The following is an 18,504-nucleotide window of genomic DNA, read 5'->3' on the forward strand; positions in this document are numbered from 1 at the left end:
GGCCATGGGGCTGGGAGCTGGGTGGGGTCAGTGTCTCCTATAGGGCTGAGGGACTGGAGCCATAGCAGCTGAGGAACACGGAGACGGGCAGGATGCGCAGCAAAGCCTCTGAGTCACGAGGGGACACTCACTGAGTGGCCCTGGGGACCCATGGGGCCTTTGGACACTCCCAACCAGCAGCTCATTAATAAACTAAGGAAGGGGCTCATTGCAGCCGAAGAAGATCAAATGGATGATCACATCCCTCAGCCTCGCTGCGACGCTGACAGACACCGAGCATTTCCTGCTGCCCGGCTGGGATGGTCAGCCCCAAACTAACACCAGTTGCTGGGGCGTGGTGCCCGACACAAGGGGACAGTGCCACAGCCCCCTGTGTGCCACATCCTCGTGTGTGCCACCCCCAGTGCCTCGCCTGCAAGTGGCTTTGCCAGTGCTTTGCTGCTGCCTTTGGGACGAGCCAGCCGTCAACACRTCCCAGCATTACCTGCTCCTGTGAGGTAAGGCAGTTCCCTGGGATGTGTAGGGACACAGGGATGACACAGTGCTGAACAGTGACACTGGCTGTGCTGCCCTGAGGGGTGCTGGGGTGGGGGCATGGTCTGGCAGCCAGGACTAGCTAYGTCCTTTCCCAGGATTTGTGCCTGGTGCAGAGGAGTCGCCTGCTGTGCCCAGGGCCACCAAGTCCTGGAACAAACCCTGCTGKGGCATTTGCCCTGGCACCCAGCAGTGGGCAGTGCTGGGACACCAGCCTGTGGCCACACAGAGCTCCTTCCCTCTTGCAGAAATCCTGCTGGACCCTCCACCTGCTGACATAACTTGAGGGGCCCCTGACACCCATTCCCTGCCCGGTGCGAGCACTGAGGTCTTTGGCATGGGGCAGGAGACTCTCCACAATGGAACACGCTCTGGCAAAGATGAGAATCTCCCCTCTGGGTTTATTTTTGTTGCTGTGGCTGGTGGTTAGGTACTGCYTCCAGCTGGGCCTTTCCCAAACTCAGCAGTAGAGGAATGCCCCAGCTCCCAGACTGGAGGTCTGGCAGTTGATGCAGTTTCCCCAGGCTGCTGCAGACCCCAGCCCCAAAGCTCTCTGAACCCTGGGCTGGTGGGGAAGGAGCCTCCGCACAGGCCAGCCCAGGGGCCAAACCAGCATTCCTGTGACAGAGGGGGCACTACTGGCACTGGCTGCCAGCCCTCTCTGCATGTCCCAGCTCCTGTGGGGACAGGAGCAGCCCCTGGAGAGCCACCTGGAATCAGGGATGGGTGCAATAACAGGAGAGAAGGCGGTCACAGATGGGCTCCATGCTCCTGGAGGGCAGGGTCTGGCTTGACCTGAGCCTCCAGAGGGACAAGGGGGCTCCCAAATGAGACCACTGGGAATGGATGGCCCTTGGGACCTCCATCCCTCCCTGCATCTCAACGTGGGCAGCACCTGGGGACCATGTGGCTTCCTCAGTGCACGGGTGGTTCAGCACCCCAGTGTGGTGGGTGGCTCTGGCCTGGGAGCTGCCTCCTGGAAGCACACKGAGGTGGTGGTTGGAGCAGTTCTGTCACCCTGGCATTAGTGAGGGACAGACATCTCCATCCCTCATCCTTTCACCTTCTGCCTTGTTTTCTCATGGCACCATGATTGTGTTGGAGGCAATCAGACATCTCCAGAGCTGCTTCTTGCCTCAATCTCCCTCCTGTGCTGTCCCCAGCCACTCACTGTGACAGTAGTGGAAGGGAAAATCCAAATCCCCCCCCCCACCCCCTGAGGGGGCTTCATCCTCATTTCCCTGTGCTCAGGGGAAAACTCTTCAGGGTTCAGAGGAGAGTCCGTGCCTGAGGCTCTCATGAGTCACACCTGAAATACCTTGGCCTTGGTTCTGTCAGGTCACATAGCTGTGAGAGGGTACCCCAGGCTCCTGGAGCATCCCTCCCCYCATCCCTCCATCCCAGCAGGCACAGAGCCCATGACCACAGTGCTGGACACACTGACCCCCAGCAGGGAGCTGTGTCCATCCCCTGGCACCCTGCCCTGGGGGCTCAGCCACTGCTGCCATCGAAAGACCGATGTTTCCATTGATGTCATTAATTCTGGGGGTCTCATGGGGTGCAGGTGCTGTGCTGAGCCCCACCTGAGCACCCTGGGGGTAGGAGCTGCTGTAGCTGTGCCGGGGGATGGGAATGGACTGGGCTGTCCATGGGTGGCTCCAGGTACATGTCCCTGCCTGGGAGCACCCCCAGCTGGGAGGTGGCACCAGSACTGTCACACTCAGGGCAGCCAGGCCATGTTTGATCACTGGGAAAGGGGTGCACAGGAGTACAGGTCTGGTGTGCTGCTTGCCAGCCAGGAACAGCCAGGGATCCACAAGGAAGCTTCAAATGGCCCAAACTCCACCAGTCCTGCTGCACTCAGAGTGAAAGGGGGGCTGGGGCTGGGCCCTGCTGGGACAGGGTATGTCCAGCAGAGGAACACAGGGCAGGAGAAGCTCACCTGGAGACATGGGATGTGCTCAGGGCCACTGCCTGCACCTCCCACCCCAGCATGGGGGTGACCTCATGGAGCATAACTGAGTGCTGGGGAAATGAGAGTCCCTTTTTTAAACCTGAGTCAGGGTGCTTTTCTCTCAGAAGGCACCAGGAAGGGGCTTGCAATGGAGGTGATGTCATTTCACAAACACCAGTCAGCCCAGTGCCTGGCAGCAATGGCTGGGCTGGAGCCCCACACCAGCCCGACAACTTCCTTCTAGGTCCCACAGTCACTGCAAGGGCCACGGGCAAATAAATACATGTCAAAAGCAGATCAAACAGGGTGTGTGTGTACTCTAGCCACACTTCTTCGCTGCAGATTTGTCTATCAGAAGCCAGAATGAGACATTTGGTCCCTTTCTCAATTACGAGCAAACAGCACAATTCACTCTCAGCAGAGCCCAGCCCYGACACTAAACAGGGCTGGGGCAAGGAGAGCCACGTGAGAGAAGGTGCTCCTGGGCCAGGCACCTTCCAGGTGCTGTGGTGCTCGTACACCTCATCACCCTGACACCCTGAATTTTAGCAGAGACAGCCCTTTGGGTGGGATTGTCTGAAGAGAATTGAGGGCTGGAGGAAGGAAGCACAGGGCTGGGGTGTTGCCAGGGTGTTGCTGGGAGGGTCAGGGGCAATGAGGACTCCCCTGCACAGCATTTTCCTCCCAGCATTGCCCTGTTGGACTCAGCTGAGATAAGGCAGCTGGAACTGTGTCCTTCCATGCAAATCCTTGTGATTCAGCACCCAGAGCCCAGCCAGGGCAACACCCCAGCATCACCTGGCAGAAGGTCAGGGCTGCACRTGGGGCCAGCATGGGCAAGGGGAACAGCCCCTCAACAAAACCTCTGGGACTATTTCTTTACTATGAAAAGGGACAGGAAGAGTGAAGAGTTGCTCATGCTGTGTTTGGACTTGGAGCTGGAGGTTTTGGTCCTCTCTGGGCACACACAGCCACTGACAATGCCACCAGAGCTGTTCAGTGCCTCTCTGTGCTGAGTGGGACAAGACCCCCCCTCAGAACAGCCCTGTGCAGGCAGCGGGGCATTTCCAGAGCAGGGACACTCCTTCACCCCTTCCACTGGATCCATCAGAATCCAAAGGTTATGCTTGGTGTGGAGGTGGGAATGCAGGAGGGGTGGCACCCTCTGGGCTTCAGGAGCCACCYCAAAGGAGATTGCCATGGGAATGCTGAAGTGCCCTGAGCCCAKAGAGACTGTCCTGACATGCCATCCTATCACAAAATGAAAGAATACATGTTTATTTTGTTCTTTCAGGGAAGAGTCAACTATGTTTTTCCAGAAATAGGGTGAGACTTACGGGAAATGCGCTGTGGACATATATGTGGTTAAAAATCCATGCAGTACAGGACAAACAAAAGAATTTAGGAAAGATGAGGGAATAACCAATCCTGCAGAAACTGAGAGCCATGACTGGAGAACTGAAAAGCGGGAGGATGCTATAAATCAAATTACAAAGCCAAAGAAGAATGTTGTGTGATTACTGTGCTCAGCATAGTAAAACMCCTGCCCACAGGCTGTGATCACCCCTTACTCACAGAAACCCCTTCCCCACAGAGCATGAGCTGTAAAAGGAGTGTGCAGGGTATCTTTAAATGAGGCAGAGATTGCAAAACCAATAGCTGCTCTTTTTGTTGTCACCTCTAGGGAAATGCTGATGTCTGTTGCTTCAAATGTGTAAAATTGGGCACCTGGCATGCTGAGGGTGTGTCAGCTTTGGTGATTCACCAGCCAGCACCCACCTGTGCATAGATGGGAAATTAAACCATTATCTCGACTCAGTTCATGAATCTGCTTCTCGCACACGGGGTGCAAGATCCCAGATTAGGGACAACAAGGAAGAGGGAGTGACCCWGAGCTATGAGAGCACCGGGGACTGCGTCACAGCACAGTGACATTGCCAGTGCAAACAGCAGCACCTCTGAAACACCGCAAAGGTGCTGGGCAGGATCAGGGGCAATRAGGGCTCCCCAGCACAGCATTTCCCCCTGGAACTGCCCCGTTTGACTCAGCTCAGGAAGCTGGAACTGGGTCCTTGCCCGCAGATCCTTGTGATAGCCCCGCCAGGCTCTTATCAGGGAGCTGAATCAGCAGGAAACAGCTCGGCTGGATGGCCTGGAGAGAGCAGGTTTCTGTTCCCAGCCCTTCCAGGGAACTCCTGAGTCCTCTGCACTCGCTGACCTCTGCTCGGGATCTGCAGGGACCCCCAGGAGCAGCACAAAGCGGGGTCACACACAGGCAAGGGGTGACCACAGSCCCCCTGGGCCATGACAGTGTCTTGGCTTCTCCTGTGTCACAGCAAAGCCCAGCAGTGTCGCTGAGACCCCWGAGCAGGGCAATCCTTCCCTCTGAYGTTTCCATCTCATTGTAGTAAAACTCATTAGCAGGTACCTACCACCCTGTTAGATTCCAGAGCCCTGGATACTGCAAATGTCCCTTCACCTCTTACAGACCMTGCAGAGAACTTGGAATGGAAGTGTCAGGGCTGGTGAGAGCAGAGGGTGTGACAGCACCYTCCTCAGAGGAACAAGGGTTAACAAATGAGGAGGAGGAGGAACTAATTGGCCGAAGATAAGGACAATCCCAAACTGGGCAATGAATATACACCTACAAGGCAAACCACASAACAGATATTGGAGAGTTTCACCTGAGGCTGATGAGCTCCTGGAGAAAACAATGGAGGAAAGGTTTTCTAGCAGTATCCACTTCCAGAGGATATGAAAGGCAAGTCCAAGCTGGGTTTGCTGCACTGGGGGGAGCACAGAGCCCACCCTGAGGGGTCCCACCGGGACACAGCCTGGGTGCTGCTGGGTGCAGRGCTCTGGGAGTGCCCCAGGTGAGCTGACCTTTCTCACAGCCTGTGAACTGCAGCCCCCTCCCTTTAGTACCTCACACTGAGGGCTGCTGCAGATTCCCGTGCTCTCTCTCCTCTGTTCWGTGCAGAGTTCCTCCCACCCCTCCCAGACCTGGTCCTTGCCAGCAGTGGGCAGCTGGGCAGGGGCGGGTGCGGGACCTGGAAGATTGTTGTGATCCATCATGTCTCTGCCAGGCTGCTGGGCAACCAACSCCTCTTTCTTCCAGCTGCCGGTATTTTATTCTAATACTGCTTTTCCCACGAAGAGAGCTGACTATTCACCAGGATTTCTGAGYGGCACAGCTTGAGACAGGCGTCACCTTTCAGAGTGGATGTCCCTGCAGCTTTCACTGGCACCATTGTTCCCAGCTGTCCAAGCACCTTTCTGCCCTGTTTGGGTTTTCAGGAGCCTTCACCCCAATGCTGGCTAAGAAGAAGCCCTTCACCAGTGCCATTGTTGGGGTGCTGGTGTCACTCTCCATCATCGCCCTGATTCTCAGCCTGGTGAGGGTTGAAGATGTGACGCTGCCACCCACGGTCAAGGTGAGCCCAGAGAAGGTCCCTGAGCWCCTGTGGTGGCCCAGTCACCTTGGGCAGGTGCCAGAGCCAGCAGCTGGTCCGTGGGGCTAGGAGGGGAAGTGGGGTCAGGACTTGCCTGGCAATGGCAGGGTGGGTGTTTTGTCCCCACCTCGAGGTGCAGGCAGGAGAAACGCAGCCTGGCCAGCTCCAAGTCACAGCGAAAAGCCTTCTGTGGAACTTGTCACCACGCTGTGCCAGCTTTGGAGGAGATTACCTCAGGCAGATGGGTAGGGCAGAGCCCTAGGGCAGTGTGGGGCATGGCCCCTCTGTGTGCCCTTTGCTCCTGCCAGCTCCCCCCAGCCTGTCCCAACCCACTTACACCRTGGCATCCTGCTTCCACATGTAGTGTCTTGAGCATGGCATCCCCCCAGCTGCTGGCAGAGGGCTGGCAGGRATTTAGGGTGAGCTGGAGGGCTTTGTGGGGGACAGGCAGGTGGCTGAGTGCTCCTGGAGGGGCCCTGCCAGTCCCTGCCAGGCTGGGGAGCACCATGGGGCAGCAGGGAGCACCAGAGATGCAGGCAGAGTTGCAGGCCCCAAGGTGGGGCCAGTGTGGACACAAAAGGTATGTGACCATGAAAGAAAATAAAAAAGCATGAGGAAACAACAGGAAATGTTTGTGTGAGCTGGCATTRCAGCACAGACCTCAGGAGAAGGAATGACAAAATCCCTCAATCACTGTGGGGGCTGAGGCCACTGCTCTGCTCTGCCTTGGCACAACTGTGCCTCTGATATGGGTTTTGGGGCATCTTCTGGCCCCACTGCCCTGGCAGGGTCACAGTGGGGCCGGGGCCAGGCTGCTGCTCTTCCCCCTTCATGATGTCTTTGTTTCCCTCCCAGTATGGGCTGGTGTTTGACGCGGGCTCATCTCACACCTCTCTGTTTGTCTACGAGTGGGATTCAGACAAGGAGAATGACACTGCAGTGGTCAGCCAGACCTTGTCCTGTGATGTCCAGGGTCAGTATCCCCCTGCCATGGGCTCTGTCCTGCCCTGTGTGTTCGTGTGGTGGGTGGGGTGACCTGGCTGGCACTACAGGCACGGGGGAGCTGTGGCTGTGGCTGGACGTTCCCTGATCCCCAAGCCACAGCACCATTTGGTTCCCACTGGGTGGGACTGAAGCATTCGATGGTGAATCAGTTTTGTTCCTCCACCTTGGAGTGCCCCTAGCTGCTGTTCTGGCTGGGGAGGTGTCACCCATGGTGCTGGGGACACTGCTGAAAGCATGGGACATATGGGAGAGGAATGGGGGTGTGACTCAGTCAGATCTCATGGGACCAGGGGACCCTGGCAAAGCACCTTTGGGGCTAAGAGGTGACAGCTGTCACTGCCCTGTGCCCTCTTGCTCTCACAAGCCTGGCCCGAGCCATTGCCATCAGCCTGTCCCATTGTGAATTCTTTTCCAGGGCAAGGCATCTCAAGCTATACCAACAATCCCCCTGAAGCTGGCAATTCCTTAAGGGAGTGCCTGCATAAAGCCCTGGTGGCTGTTCCTGCCGAGAAGCAGAGGGATGTCCCAGCTTATCTCGGAGCAACGGCTGGCATGAGGCTGCTGAGGTATGGCTGGGTGCAGGAGGGGACAGCAGGGACAAACAGYCCCTGCCACAACAGTGTCCTGTACAGGGCCAGCACCCCAGCTCCCACACAGCCATGGGCAAGTGACTGGGGAGAAGGGCAAAGGCAGCCTGGTGGGGACACAGGGCTGGCTGAACTGTCCTGAGCCTCTGGACAATGTCTGTTGGGACATTCCAGGACGGTGATGCATACCCAGTTCCGAGCAAGAAATGCTTTTCAGAGCTCTCTTTGCTCTTCATTATTCCCGAAAATTAAGGGGGTTGGGATGCCACCAGGAGATGAGCCACCTGCCTAGGTGGATGGGTGCTGGAGGGTGAGTGGGGCAGAGGCAGGAGGTGATGCAGTGCTGCAGGTCCTGTCCTCACCTTTCACCAGCCCATATGAGCTCTCTTCAAATGCCAACCTTCATTTCACAGCTCTTGGTTTGATGGCTGCAGATAGCTCACGTTATTTCCATGCCCTGGCAGTCAGACCTGGGAAGGAGCTGGGCCATGGCCTGAAGGTTGCTTGTTTCAGAGAGCAACAACAGCCCTGAGACATCTTCCCCACTGAGAGGTCTGAACCCAGGCTGGAACCTTCCCAAAAAGACCCTGGGGATCAGCAACCAGCCCTGCTTGGGCACAGCCAGCGGGTGATGTCCAAAKCTGGGTCCTGCAGCATGATCCTCTCCAGCCCCCAGCACTGAGGCAGGGAAGGGTGGCCTGGGAAAGCTCTGGGTGTCTGGGACCRAGCTGCACTGGAGGCCAGAGGTTGCTATTGCCCCTAGATTGGTAAAGCAAGCTGAGACAGCTGGGATTTACCCCGTACAGGCAGCTCTGATAAGTCACAGAGCAGGAATCACCCTTTCAAACAGGCTGCTTTTTGCACAACCAGGAGYTGGAACAGGGACAGAACCAGACTCTTTCCTCGTGTTTCCTCTGSTGTAGCTGGGTTGTCTCGTCCTCTGCATCCTTCCTAGGGAACAGAACAGCTCAGCAGCAGAGCAGGTCCTGGCTGAAGTCGCCAAAACCATGCAGGAGTATCCTGTGGCTTTCAAAGGGGCTCAGATCCTTTCTGGAGAGGAGGAGGGGGCTTATGGCTGGATCACCATCAACTACCTGCTGGACTCCTTCACCAAGGTKGGACAGGGCTGGAATGCCCCCTCCTTTGCTAATACAGCTTTTCTGATTTTCCCTAAGCTTTCTTGGTGCAGGGSAGGTCAGGGTTAGTGGCTTTAGGGAATGATCCAGGGGAAGGAGACATTCTCTGGCTTGCCCACCGTGAGTGAGGAGGGAAAGCTCAGGAATGAGGGTGTCTGGTAAGAGCTCAGGGAAATCTCCACCCTGGGAGGACAGAGAGTCTCAGGAGACAGTGAGGTCAGTGCAGCCCAGCTGGGCTTTGTCTCTCTTCCCTGGGAAGCTCCATCTCCCTGTGAGAGACTCCAGTTCTGGTTCAGTGTGCCAGACTGAGGGCAGCTCAGACCGAACTCTATCCCAGCCCTGCCACAGCTCAGTGCGCTGCTGGCCTGTCGGGCTCCTGTGGGGGCTGTTAGAGGATTCCTGCATGGAAATCCTTCCTCCTGCAGCCTCCTCGGGAAGGGCAGGTCCCCAAGCCAGTCCCCACCACCCACTTTGGGGATGGTGACTCAGAGCCCACAGCACATTGACACTTACTGACCATCAGAGTTCTGTTCTGCCCCTGATAAATATCCAGGCTGGCTGGGCAGGGAGAGTGGGGGGCCCAACACACAGAAATAACTGAATAACCATTGAATTTAGTGAAAAAAAAGTCCTGATGATTTCAATGGGGTGAGAATATTGCTCAGGGCATTCTGTACTAACCCTCCTCTTCTCGTGTCTCTCCTCGGCAGTACTCCCCCAAAGCACACATGTGGCTCCGTCCAGAGGCAGCCAACATTTTTGGGGCACTGGACCTTGGAGGAGCATCCACTCAAATCACCTTTRTGCCCAAAGGTTCAGTGATGAGCCAGAATAAAGGCCCTGAGTTRACCCTGTACGGGTACAGCTACAACATCTACACCCACAGCTACCTCTGCTACGGGCAGAACGAGATGCTGAAGCGGCTGGCGAAGGAATTAATCGTGGTGAGAGGAACTCAGGGGTAACTGACCTGTGGTGTCATGGTGCCAACCACAGACCTGTTAATGCATAAACAAAGGCAGAGCCCTTCCAGAGAGAGCAAGGGCTGGGAGAAGGGAAAGGCTCCTTGGAGCACAGCAGGGCAAATGTGGAGAGGAGCACGGACATCATGGAGTCACAGACTGGTTTGGGTTTGGGTGGGAAGGGACCTTAACACCCATCCAGTCCCACCCCTGCCATGGACAGGGACACCTTCCACTGTCMCAGGCTGCTCCAAGCCCAATACMACTTGGCCTTGGATGCTTTCAGGGACAGGGGACATGTCKAAAGGGGAAGTTTGGGAACTTCTGGATTTATACTGGGTGTACAAAAATGCAGGCTCTTCTCAGAGGTCAGAAGTGCAGGGRCACAAGCTGGAACGTCTGAGTTACCAGCCAGATGGGGAAAATTTTCCTCAATAGGAATGATCAGATATTGGAATAGGATCCAGAAATGGTGTAGAGTCGTCATCCCGGGAGATMCTCAGAACTTGATGGGATGAGGCTCTGAGCAACCTGCTCCAGTTGGTCACACTTTAAGAGAGGTTGGCACAGGGAATCTGCAGCTCCCTGAGCCTCAGCTACTCTGTGGCTYCATGGACCTCAGAAAGGTGAACAGAGGACCTTTCTCAGGCCATTTTTGGGAGGTCAGAGCTCAAAACCATCTTCATGGAGCTCACCYTTCCAGCAGAGCTGCCTTGTTGAGCTAGAAGGGTTTGCCCTTGCTCTATGGCCAGGAAAGTCCCAGCTGGTGACCCTGGATGGGGTTGGAGCCAGAACAAGAACTGCAGCTGGGGTGGAAAGGGCTGTGCATGTCCCCAAAATGATCCTCCTGGCCAGGGCAGAGATGTGCTGGGTCTTTGAGGCTGCTGTGCCTCTGTGGGAGAGGGAATGAGACAAAACACAGTGGGAATGAGTGCCGGGCTCATGCTGGGACTGCACACAGCCAACAGGACCAGGACTGAAGGGCAGGAGGGCCTTTCCCTGCCGAGGACTCRGGAGATGCTGCTGCCTGTGGCTCCTGGGGGGATGCTGAGTGTGTCCCCACAGAGCCCGGAGGGGCTGCAGGAGCTGCAGCTGCCTTTTGCTGTCCCCAGGAGTCRTCCCCCAGCACACGAGTCCACCACCCCTGCTACCCAAAGGGCTACAACGAGACCGTCCCGGTGTCCTCGTTCCGTGCCAGCCCCTGCACCGACAGCAGCGACCCGCGCCTGCCCCGGGGCGACATCAATGTCACCCTGGAGGGCAGGGGCAATGCCAGCGGCTGCCGAGCAGCCATCAGGAAGCTCTTCAACTTCTCCGCGTGTGGCCAGAGCCAGGAATGCACCTTTGACGGCGTCTACCAACCCCCGCTCCGGGGACAGTTCATTGTAAGGCAAATCCACCCTTCAGGGAAGAGTGGCTCCGGGTGCCCCGTGACATTGTCACCACCCTGCAGGGACCGGGGGCAAGAAGCTGCCAAAGCACCACAGCCTGAGGGCAGCCTGGGGACTGCTGCTGCTGGTGTTCCAGCCAAATCTCCAACGGCACCATGTCCAGAGTCATCAAGCCCCAAACGTTTGGGTTGAAGGGGCCTTAAAGCTCATCTTGAGCTGCCATGGGCAGGGACAYCTTCCACTGTCCCAGGCTGYTCCAAGCCCTGTCCAGCCTGGCCTTGGCCACTCCTATGGATTTGTTAATAAAACAGGGGTTTGTCAAAATCCAAGYTTTTGGTAAAACTCCAGGAGTTTAGCCAGCAGCCTTCAGGCAAGGCTCTGGCTGTGCAGGCCATGCTGCTRTCACCAGCAGGCACCAACTCCCAGGTCATCACCTGCTGGGACAGGGACAACCCTGCCCTGGGACCACATGGGGTGGGACAAATCGTGTGAAGGACAAGCCTCAGCTCCTGCTGCAGCTGCCAGGAGTTCCYCATGCAGCTCACCAGCATCTCTGTCTCTGACCTTCCAGGCCTTCTCTGCCTTTTACTATAACTTCAAGTTCCTGAACCTGACGGAGGGGCAGCCACTGGCCGTGGTCAGRCAGGCCATTGAGGAGCTCTGCACGAGGAGCTGGGAGGATGTACGTTCCTCAGGATGGAGGCTATGGTGTGGATTCACAAAAGAGGGTCCTGGGGTGGGGGAAGGGTGTGGGGACCCCTCCAGGGCCAGGCTCCCTGGTTCTGAGCTGTGCCCTACACAGCAGAGCCATCCCTGAGGTCTGTGTGGAGCTGTGGCTGTCCTGCATCCACTCCTTGCTCACACAGCCTGGGAAAAGGGCAGCCAGGGCAGGCAAGGACTGCCAGAGCTCATCTCCAGCACAGGAGCTGGGGATGGAGGTGGGGATGGGGATGGGATGGGATGGGATGGGATGGGATGGGATGGGATGGGATGGGATGGGATGGGATGGGATGGGATGGGATGGGATGGGATGGGATGGGATGGGATGGGATGGGATGGGATGGGATGGGGGTGGATCTGTAGCACGGGAGGATGGTGAGAGCAGAGCCAGCTGCGGGCACCATGTTGGAGATGAGTCAAATCATGGAATCATAGAATTTCAGACTGGTTTGGTTTGGAAGGCTCACCTTGTTCCACATCCTTGACATGAGCAGGGACACTTTCCACTATCCCAGGTTGCTCTAAGTGCATCCAACCTGGCCTTGAACACTTCCAGGGATTGGGGCAGCCACAGCTGCTCTGGGCAGCAAATGGGGGTGGATGCGCCCAGAGATGTGCCAGCACACCATGGGGCAGAGAGCAGGACCCCCTTSCATGTGAGGAGGATGAGGTGGGAGGATCTGGGGCAGGAGGAGCTCTAATGTGCGCCTGTTTCCATGTGGGGTGTAAATCCTCCCCAAAGGAGCTGSCCTGTATAGACAGGTCCAAAATCACTGCCTGGCCCTGAAGTCTCTTTTCTGGATGCTGTGGAGCCACTGCCTCTCATGCAGCACATTTCARGGCTTTGTCTCTGCACAGAAATTGCCTGTGAGTAACTTCCCTCCATCCCCAAACATTCCCCACCCCAGTTATCTTCCAGCTACCCMAAAGAGAATCCCAAGAGACTGCCTAAGTACTGCACCAACACCAATTACATCCTCATCCTGCTCCTCCACGCCTACAAATTCAACGAGACCAGCTGGAACAACATCATCTTCCAGATGAAGGTGGGCAGCGCTCCCAGCCCGGAGCAGAGGCAGGGATAATGCTGGGGGGAGCCAGGCCTGTTTTGGGGTGCTGGGGGGAGCCAGGCCCGTGTTGGGGTGCTGGGGAGAGCCAGGCCCGTGTTGGGGTGCTGGGGTGGAGCCAGCCCAGTGTTGTGGTGCTGGGAGGAGTCGTCCCCATGTCGGGGTGCTGGGGAGGCACAGTCCAGAGAGCCCTGCCTGTCCCCATCCCGGTGTGGCACTGGTGTGGGGACAGCAGCTGTGCCCCATTGGGGCTGAGCAGGAAGGGGTRGCCCTGTGACAGCAGTGGCTCTCCAGCAGGGTTAACCCTGTCCCCTCTGTCATGGGGCAGGTGGGGAGCGCCGACGCGGGCTGGACACTGGGGTACATGCTGAACCTCACCAACATGATCCCAGCCGAGGCCCCAGCCAGCCTGAAGGGACACATGCCTTCCCTGTGGGCTGCRGCCATCACCTTCATCATCCTCACGCTCATCCTGGGGCTAGCTGCCCTGCTCCTGCTGCTGTGGGCGTAGTGCCGTGTCTGGGAGCTCAGCAGGGATGAAGCTGGGCTGCAGGGCCGTGCTGGAGTTCTGGTGCTCCTGCCTGCTGAACACACCCACCCACAGAGCTGCACGGGACCGGGGGCAGCCGTGCCATGGCCTGGCCCCAGCGTGAGGCAGGCTGCCACAGCACCCGGTGGGAGCAGCCAATTCCATGTGCCTCCCATCACTGCCCTGCCTCTTACAGACACAGCTCCATCCCACYGGGGCCATGGGACAGTCCCCCAGTGACAGGCTGGTGGAGCACAGTGCGGGCACCTGGGGACAGGGGGCTCTGTGGAACGCTTGGTCTGACGCAGTCACCATGGGCCAGGCAGGTCCCTGGCAGGTCTGACGTGGTCACCAATGGCTGAGCAGGTCCCTGGCAGGTCTGACGTGGTCACCAATGGCCAGGTGGGTCCCTGGCAGGTCACCAATGGCCGGGCGGTTCCCTGTCCTAACCCTAACCCTGAGGAATGCTCTGTGGTGCCCAGCTGGCCCTGCGGAAGGGCTGGGGCTTACATGGACATGGTCTTGGAGAGAGAAGAAAAACTGAGCACCTAAAGCCAGAAGTGTGGTCCATGCTCCTCCACAAAGTCCATCTCATCTCATCTCATCTCATCTCATCTCATCTCATCTCATCTCATCTCATCTCATCTCATCTCATCTCATCTCATCTCATCATTAGCTTCTTACGGCATGTCATGTCATCTCATCATCTCATCTTCCTTTTTGCCTTCTGGAATGAAGGCATTGATTCTCCTCAGTGCCCTCCTGGAGACAGCACTGTCCCACCAGCAGAAGGCCTGGACTCTGTGGGTGTCAGGATGAGGCTCCAGCAGGCTGTGAGTCCTGCCCTGCATGTGGCCTTTGCCTTTGGTTCTGCCCTRTGGATGATTCACACTGTTGTTTGCGTTCCCACAGCAAGGGGCAGACCTTTAGTGTCCCTGTGGAATGCTCTTACCACCCAAATAAACACTGGCAGCACRTGGGGACATGCCTATTACTTTGCTCCCAGTCATGATTTTATTCCTTCCTTCTCCCAGGTAAGGGCTGGTGGCAACAACAGAGACTCAGGGGAGGGGCAATATYGCTTGAATCCACGGGAGGTGTCCCTGGAGACACAGAGGCATCTGCTGGAGCTTGGAGAGGAGCCAGACAGGCATGAGGACAGGCCTGTTCCTTCTGAGAGCAGGTGTCTTACCTCACCCATCGCTTGGCTGCCAGCGGGACTTCCCAAAAATGTGAGGGGGGCCCTGGGAGCTGCCTCTGATGTCCCAGCAGTGTTCCCAAACCACTCTGAGTGCTGGAAAGGGAGGATGAGCTCTTTGCAAGGCACAGGGCATGGGCTGCAGCTGGACTTGAGGGAACCTCATGCTGGAGAGTGGGGGGTTGTGCATTCCCCCACCACAGAGCCTGAGCTCTGTCCACCAGGCCAGCATCCCCCCATCCCTGATGCCGCAGCCCCTGGGGCCAGCCCTGCCCGTGGGAGATGCAGCCCCTGGGACAGGGCAGGACACATGAGCCCCACTCATGTGGGGGTTTCTGCTGGAGGCTGTGAGCAGCGCTGTGACAGCCCCCCTGAGCCCCATTGCAGCCACCCCACAGCGCTGACCCCGTGTGCTGAGCTCCCTCCTGGAGCATCCCCAACAGTAGCGTGGCAAAGGAAAACCAGAGGGCACACAGCTGTGGGGAGGAGGCTTTACAGCTGGGCCAGCTACAGCCCACCAGAGCGGGACTCAGAGCCCCCCAGGACAATTCCTGGCCCCTGGGCACAGCGGGGTGATCCCCACAGAGCAGCTCCTCGCTCGGGTGGGGCAGCAGGACTCAGTGGCCTCCCGAGGCAGCACCACTACAGATGTTCATAGCCTGAGGAGTGTCTGTGGCAGCACATGGCTGTGAGCAGGCAGAAGGTGAGGATGAGCATGATGGCCAGGACAGCTGTGGCTGCTAGCCAGCTGCTTCTCTGGAGCCCCACAACTGCCGGYGCAGGCTCTGACGGGATCATGTTGGTGAGATTGAGCATGTAGCCCAGAGTCCAGCCCACGTCTAYATTAGCAACCTGCACAGAGAGAGGGGGAACAGGGGTGAGAAACGCTGCAAAGTACCAAGCAGGATAGAGAAGAGCGTGCACCCCCAGCTCCTGCCCCACAGCCACCATTCCTGTGCCCACCTTGGGCTGCAGAGGCCCCAGCAGTGACATAAACTGGGGGAGAGCACCAAGGGCCAGGCCAGATGTGCCAGCAGCTGCGTGAGGGTGGCTCAAGAGCTGCCCTGGGGATGGGCTGTGGGGCTGGGCTGCCCTGGGTCCCCTTCCCCAGAAGCAGCAGGGTGGGCACAAGGCACTCAATGGCACAAGGTGTGGAAGCTGGGRGCTGCCGGACAGTCCTACCTGCTGGGTGAAGTGGATGTTGGGCCACGTTGTGTGGTTGAATTTGTAGCCTTGCAGGAGCAGGGTGAGGGTGTAGGAGCTGGCTGAGCAGACATCACGGAGCTGGGTCCTGCTTGCCAAGGGGAACAACTTCTGCACCTGCAACAGGGGGAGAACGGGGGGCTGAACGGGGAGCAGTGCTGGGTGAGCCCCTGAGGAACAGCCCCAAAATGTGGGGGGAGAACCGGGGGGCTGAACGAGGAGCAGTGCTGGGTGAGCCCCTCTGGGAACAGCTCCTCAGTGCAGCTAGAAGCGAAGACCTGGAGAGCAAGGAGGCCCCGGGAGGCTGCAGGCTGCTCTCCCATCTCTCTCCAGTTCCAGAGAGCTTGGTGCTCCTCCTGGCTCTCTCCAGCTGTCTGCAGCRGAGGATGGGCTGAGGATGAGCATTCAGGCTGGCGGTGCCCGGSTGAAATGAATCTTGGGCAGAATCTCACCTGCTCCCAGCTGCTGTTACAGATGTGTGTGATGGTGTCATTGACMGAGCTCAGGGACTGCCCTCCTGTCAGGTTCAGAAAGTGAAGSGTGTGGTAAAACGCCGAGAAGGCCTGTGGGTGTTGAGACCAAAGGTGAGAGGCCAGTGAAGCTCCCAGGGCTCCTGTAAGGCCCCACTCAGCACTGCAAGGGGATGACAGTGATCCTGTGGGAGTCTGGGAACACCGCTCACAAGGACAGGGACTGGTGCTGGCAGAGCACAGCTCTGCTGCTGCCAGGCACGTAGGTCAGTGCCCTGTGTGTCCCCATGTGCCAGATACATCCCCGCTCCTGGGGCTGGCAGACTCCAAGAGAATTTTYCAGGGGTTATGCCCCAAACTCCCACTGCCCCCCTCCCCCAGCTGTGGGGATGTGGCTGCTTACGAAGAACTGTCCCCTGACGGGGGGYTGATAGACCCCGTTGAAGCCRCAYGGCCACTGCGCCCCGCAGCTGAAGTTGAAGAGTGTCCGGACGGCCGTGCCACACGYGGCTGGCTCCCCTGTCCCCGTCACCGTCAGGACGCGCTCAGGGCTGGCCGAGCTGGGCGCACGCACACAGGGGCTGTCATAGAGCTCTGCCACAGTGACGTTCTCCTGGTASCCACGGGGGTAGCAGGGGTGGGAGAACTGGGCACTCCGGCTGGCCTGGAGAGAGACACAGCCATTAATGGGGTGGGGATGCCACCGGGACCTTTCCCACAGCCCATCCCAAACAGCAGCACCCACGCCCCAGGAGGATCGGATGTGTCCCACCCGAGAGCTCCCCGAGCATCCYTGGCTCCCACAGCGCTGGGCTCTGCCTGTGTCCCTGCACAGTTGTGCCAAGACTGTGCTGAGAAATCTCTCTCTGGGCAGGATTTGAGTGAGAGCGACACAATGGTCACAGCAAAAAACCTATGGACACAGCTGGGCATGGGAAATGACACAAAATGCCAGCCTAGGCCAAGATGTGGGGAGAAGAGAGCCCCAGCTTGGAACCAGCCCTGCCTTCCACACAAAGCGGGGAATGTTTTGGTTCCATAGATAAAATCCAAAGCTCTGCCAGTTCCCAACTCTTTGCCACAGCCGTGCCCAAAACTGCTGCAGGAGATGTTCCATGGCAGTGGGAGGTGGCTGAGCAGCCCCAAGGTACCTGRTGCAGAGCTGCCAGCAGCATCTTCAGGGCCTGGCTCTGCCCGTAGCACAGGTAGCTGTGGCTGTACAGGGAGTAGTTGGTGCCGTAGAGCCGGAAGAACACGGACGTGTTCCTGTCCTCCACGGCCACCCCGGGCTGGAAGGTGATTTGTGTCGAGGCACCGCCCAGGTCCAGAGCCCCCAGAATCTCGGTGTCCTGGGGMTGTTCCCAAATTCCTGCAAAGGAGAACTGGCCCCACACACACCGAGGCTTAGGCTGAGCTGTGGGGACTCACAGCCACACTCCCTTCCCTTAAGCACTTTTGGCCTCAGAAGCCCCGCAGGGACCTTCCACGTGCTCCTGGCTCCCAGTTTTACCCCTGCCTGCCCACATCCTCTCCAACCCACCCTGACTTCCACGGAGCACTGAGCTGTGGTCTTTTGGCTGCTGCACCTCTGCTGGGATCAGAGACTGAGCAGGGAAAAAGGAACTCTGTCACCCAGAGAGCGGCTGATATTGCTGCCATATCCCTATGACCCCAAAATCCACCCCTGTGCCAGACCAGGAGAGCACAGGGCCAGGCTGAGCTGGACACAAAGATCCTGTCCATCACATTCATGAGGTTCAATCTGCAGCCCATGAGCATAGGGGACATTTGGCTGGTGAGCAWTGCCCCAAACCTCCATTCTTGTCTCCTCTGGSARTGAGGAAACGTGGCTRCAGCTCCAASAGGGATTTGTCCCTGCTCCCCTGCCCTCCCTGTCCCCGAGCTGCACCTTGACGAGTGTCCCCAGCAGGTAGTTGACAGTGATCCAGCCAAAGGAGCCCTCCTCGCTGCCCGTCAGGATCCGAGCGCCACGGAAATCCACGGGGTACTCCCCGATGGCCTTGGACACCTCGGCAAAGACCCGCTCAGCCTTGGTGCTGTTCTCCTTCCTGCCAACAAAGGGACAAGGCCCTCAGGGGCTGCAGGCCATGCCTGGCAGCTCTGAAGCCGGGCTGGCAGCGAGAGGCTGCTGTGCCTTGCCAAGGAGCTGCTCAGGGACACCTCCCCATCGCTGCCCTGCCTGCACATGGCTCCTGCAAACCCCAAATCCCTCCCCCGGGGCAATGGAATCTCCGTGCAAACGCTGCCTGCGGGCTCTGCTGGAGCCCTGGCACAG

The 18,504-nt window shown here is 58.0% G+C and overlaps 2 protein-coding genes across 5 annotated transcripts in view; one reads left to right on the forward strand and one right to left on the reverse strand.

The window, feature by feature from the left end:
- The first annotated feature begins 228 nt into the window (after positions 1–228).
- On the forward strand, positions 229–14,343 carry LOC130581605 (ectonucleoside triphosphate diphosphohydrolase 8-like). Of its 3 annotated transcripts, none has more exons than XM_057379825.1 (10): positions 229–497; positions 5,607–5,922; positions 6,796–6,913; positions 7,361–7,511; positions 8,488–8,647; positions 9,379–9,612; positions 10,743–11,015; positions 11,593–11,703; positions 12,650–12,787; positions 13,137–14,343. In XM_057379825.1, exons 2-10 carry the CDS (start codon positions 5,800–5,802, stop codon positions 13,317–13,319), a joined length of 1,491 nt encoding a protein of 496 aa, XP_057235808.1. In that variant the 5' UTR covers positions 229–497; positions 5,607–5,799; the 3' UTR covers positions 13,320–14,343. The 3 variants fall into 3 exon arrangements, with proteins under 3 accessions (XP_057235808.1, XP_057235809.1, XP_057235811.1); XM_057379826.1 differs by having other exon boundaries at positions 5,646–5,922; XM_057379828.1 differs by having other exon boundaries at positions 5,786–5,922.
- Positions 14,344–14,347: 4 nt separating this feature from the next.
- The window catches only part of LOC130581604 (ectonucleoside triphosphate diphosphohydrolase 8-like), a 7,798-nt gene continuing 3,641 nt past the window's right edge, over positions 14,348–18,504 (reverse strand). For both annotated transcript variants that reach the window (XM_057379823.1, XM_057379824.1), the window contains exons 5-10: positions 18,118–18,277; positions 17,360–17,590; positions 16,612–16,872; positions 16,191–16,301; positions 15,718–15,855; positions 14,348–15,387 (exon numbers count right to left, since the gene is read on the reverse strand). In XM_057379823.1, the coding sequence (XP_057235806.1) occupies positions 15,178–15,387; positions 15,718–15,855; positions 16,191–16,301; positions 16,612–16,872; positions 17,360–17,590; positions 18,118–18,277 (1,111 nt within the window). In that variant the 3' untranslated portion in view covers positions 14,348–15,177. The remainder of the gene's footprint in view (positions 15,388–15,717; positions 15,856–16,190; positions 16,302–16,611; positions 16,873–17,359; positions 17,591–18,117; positions 18,278–18,504) is intronic.

The sequence above is a fragment of the Malurus melanocephalus genome, unplaced genomic scaffold, assembly GCF_030028575.1.
Source record: "Malurus melanocephalus ecotype Western Australia unplaced genomic scaffold, MMel_1.1 scaffold_424, whole genome shotgun sequence".
Lineage (NCBI taxonomy): Eukaryota > Metazoa > Chordata > Aves > Passeriformes > Maluridae > Malurus > Malurus melanocephalus.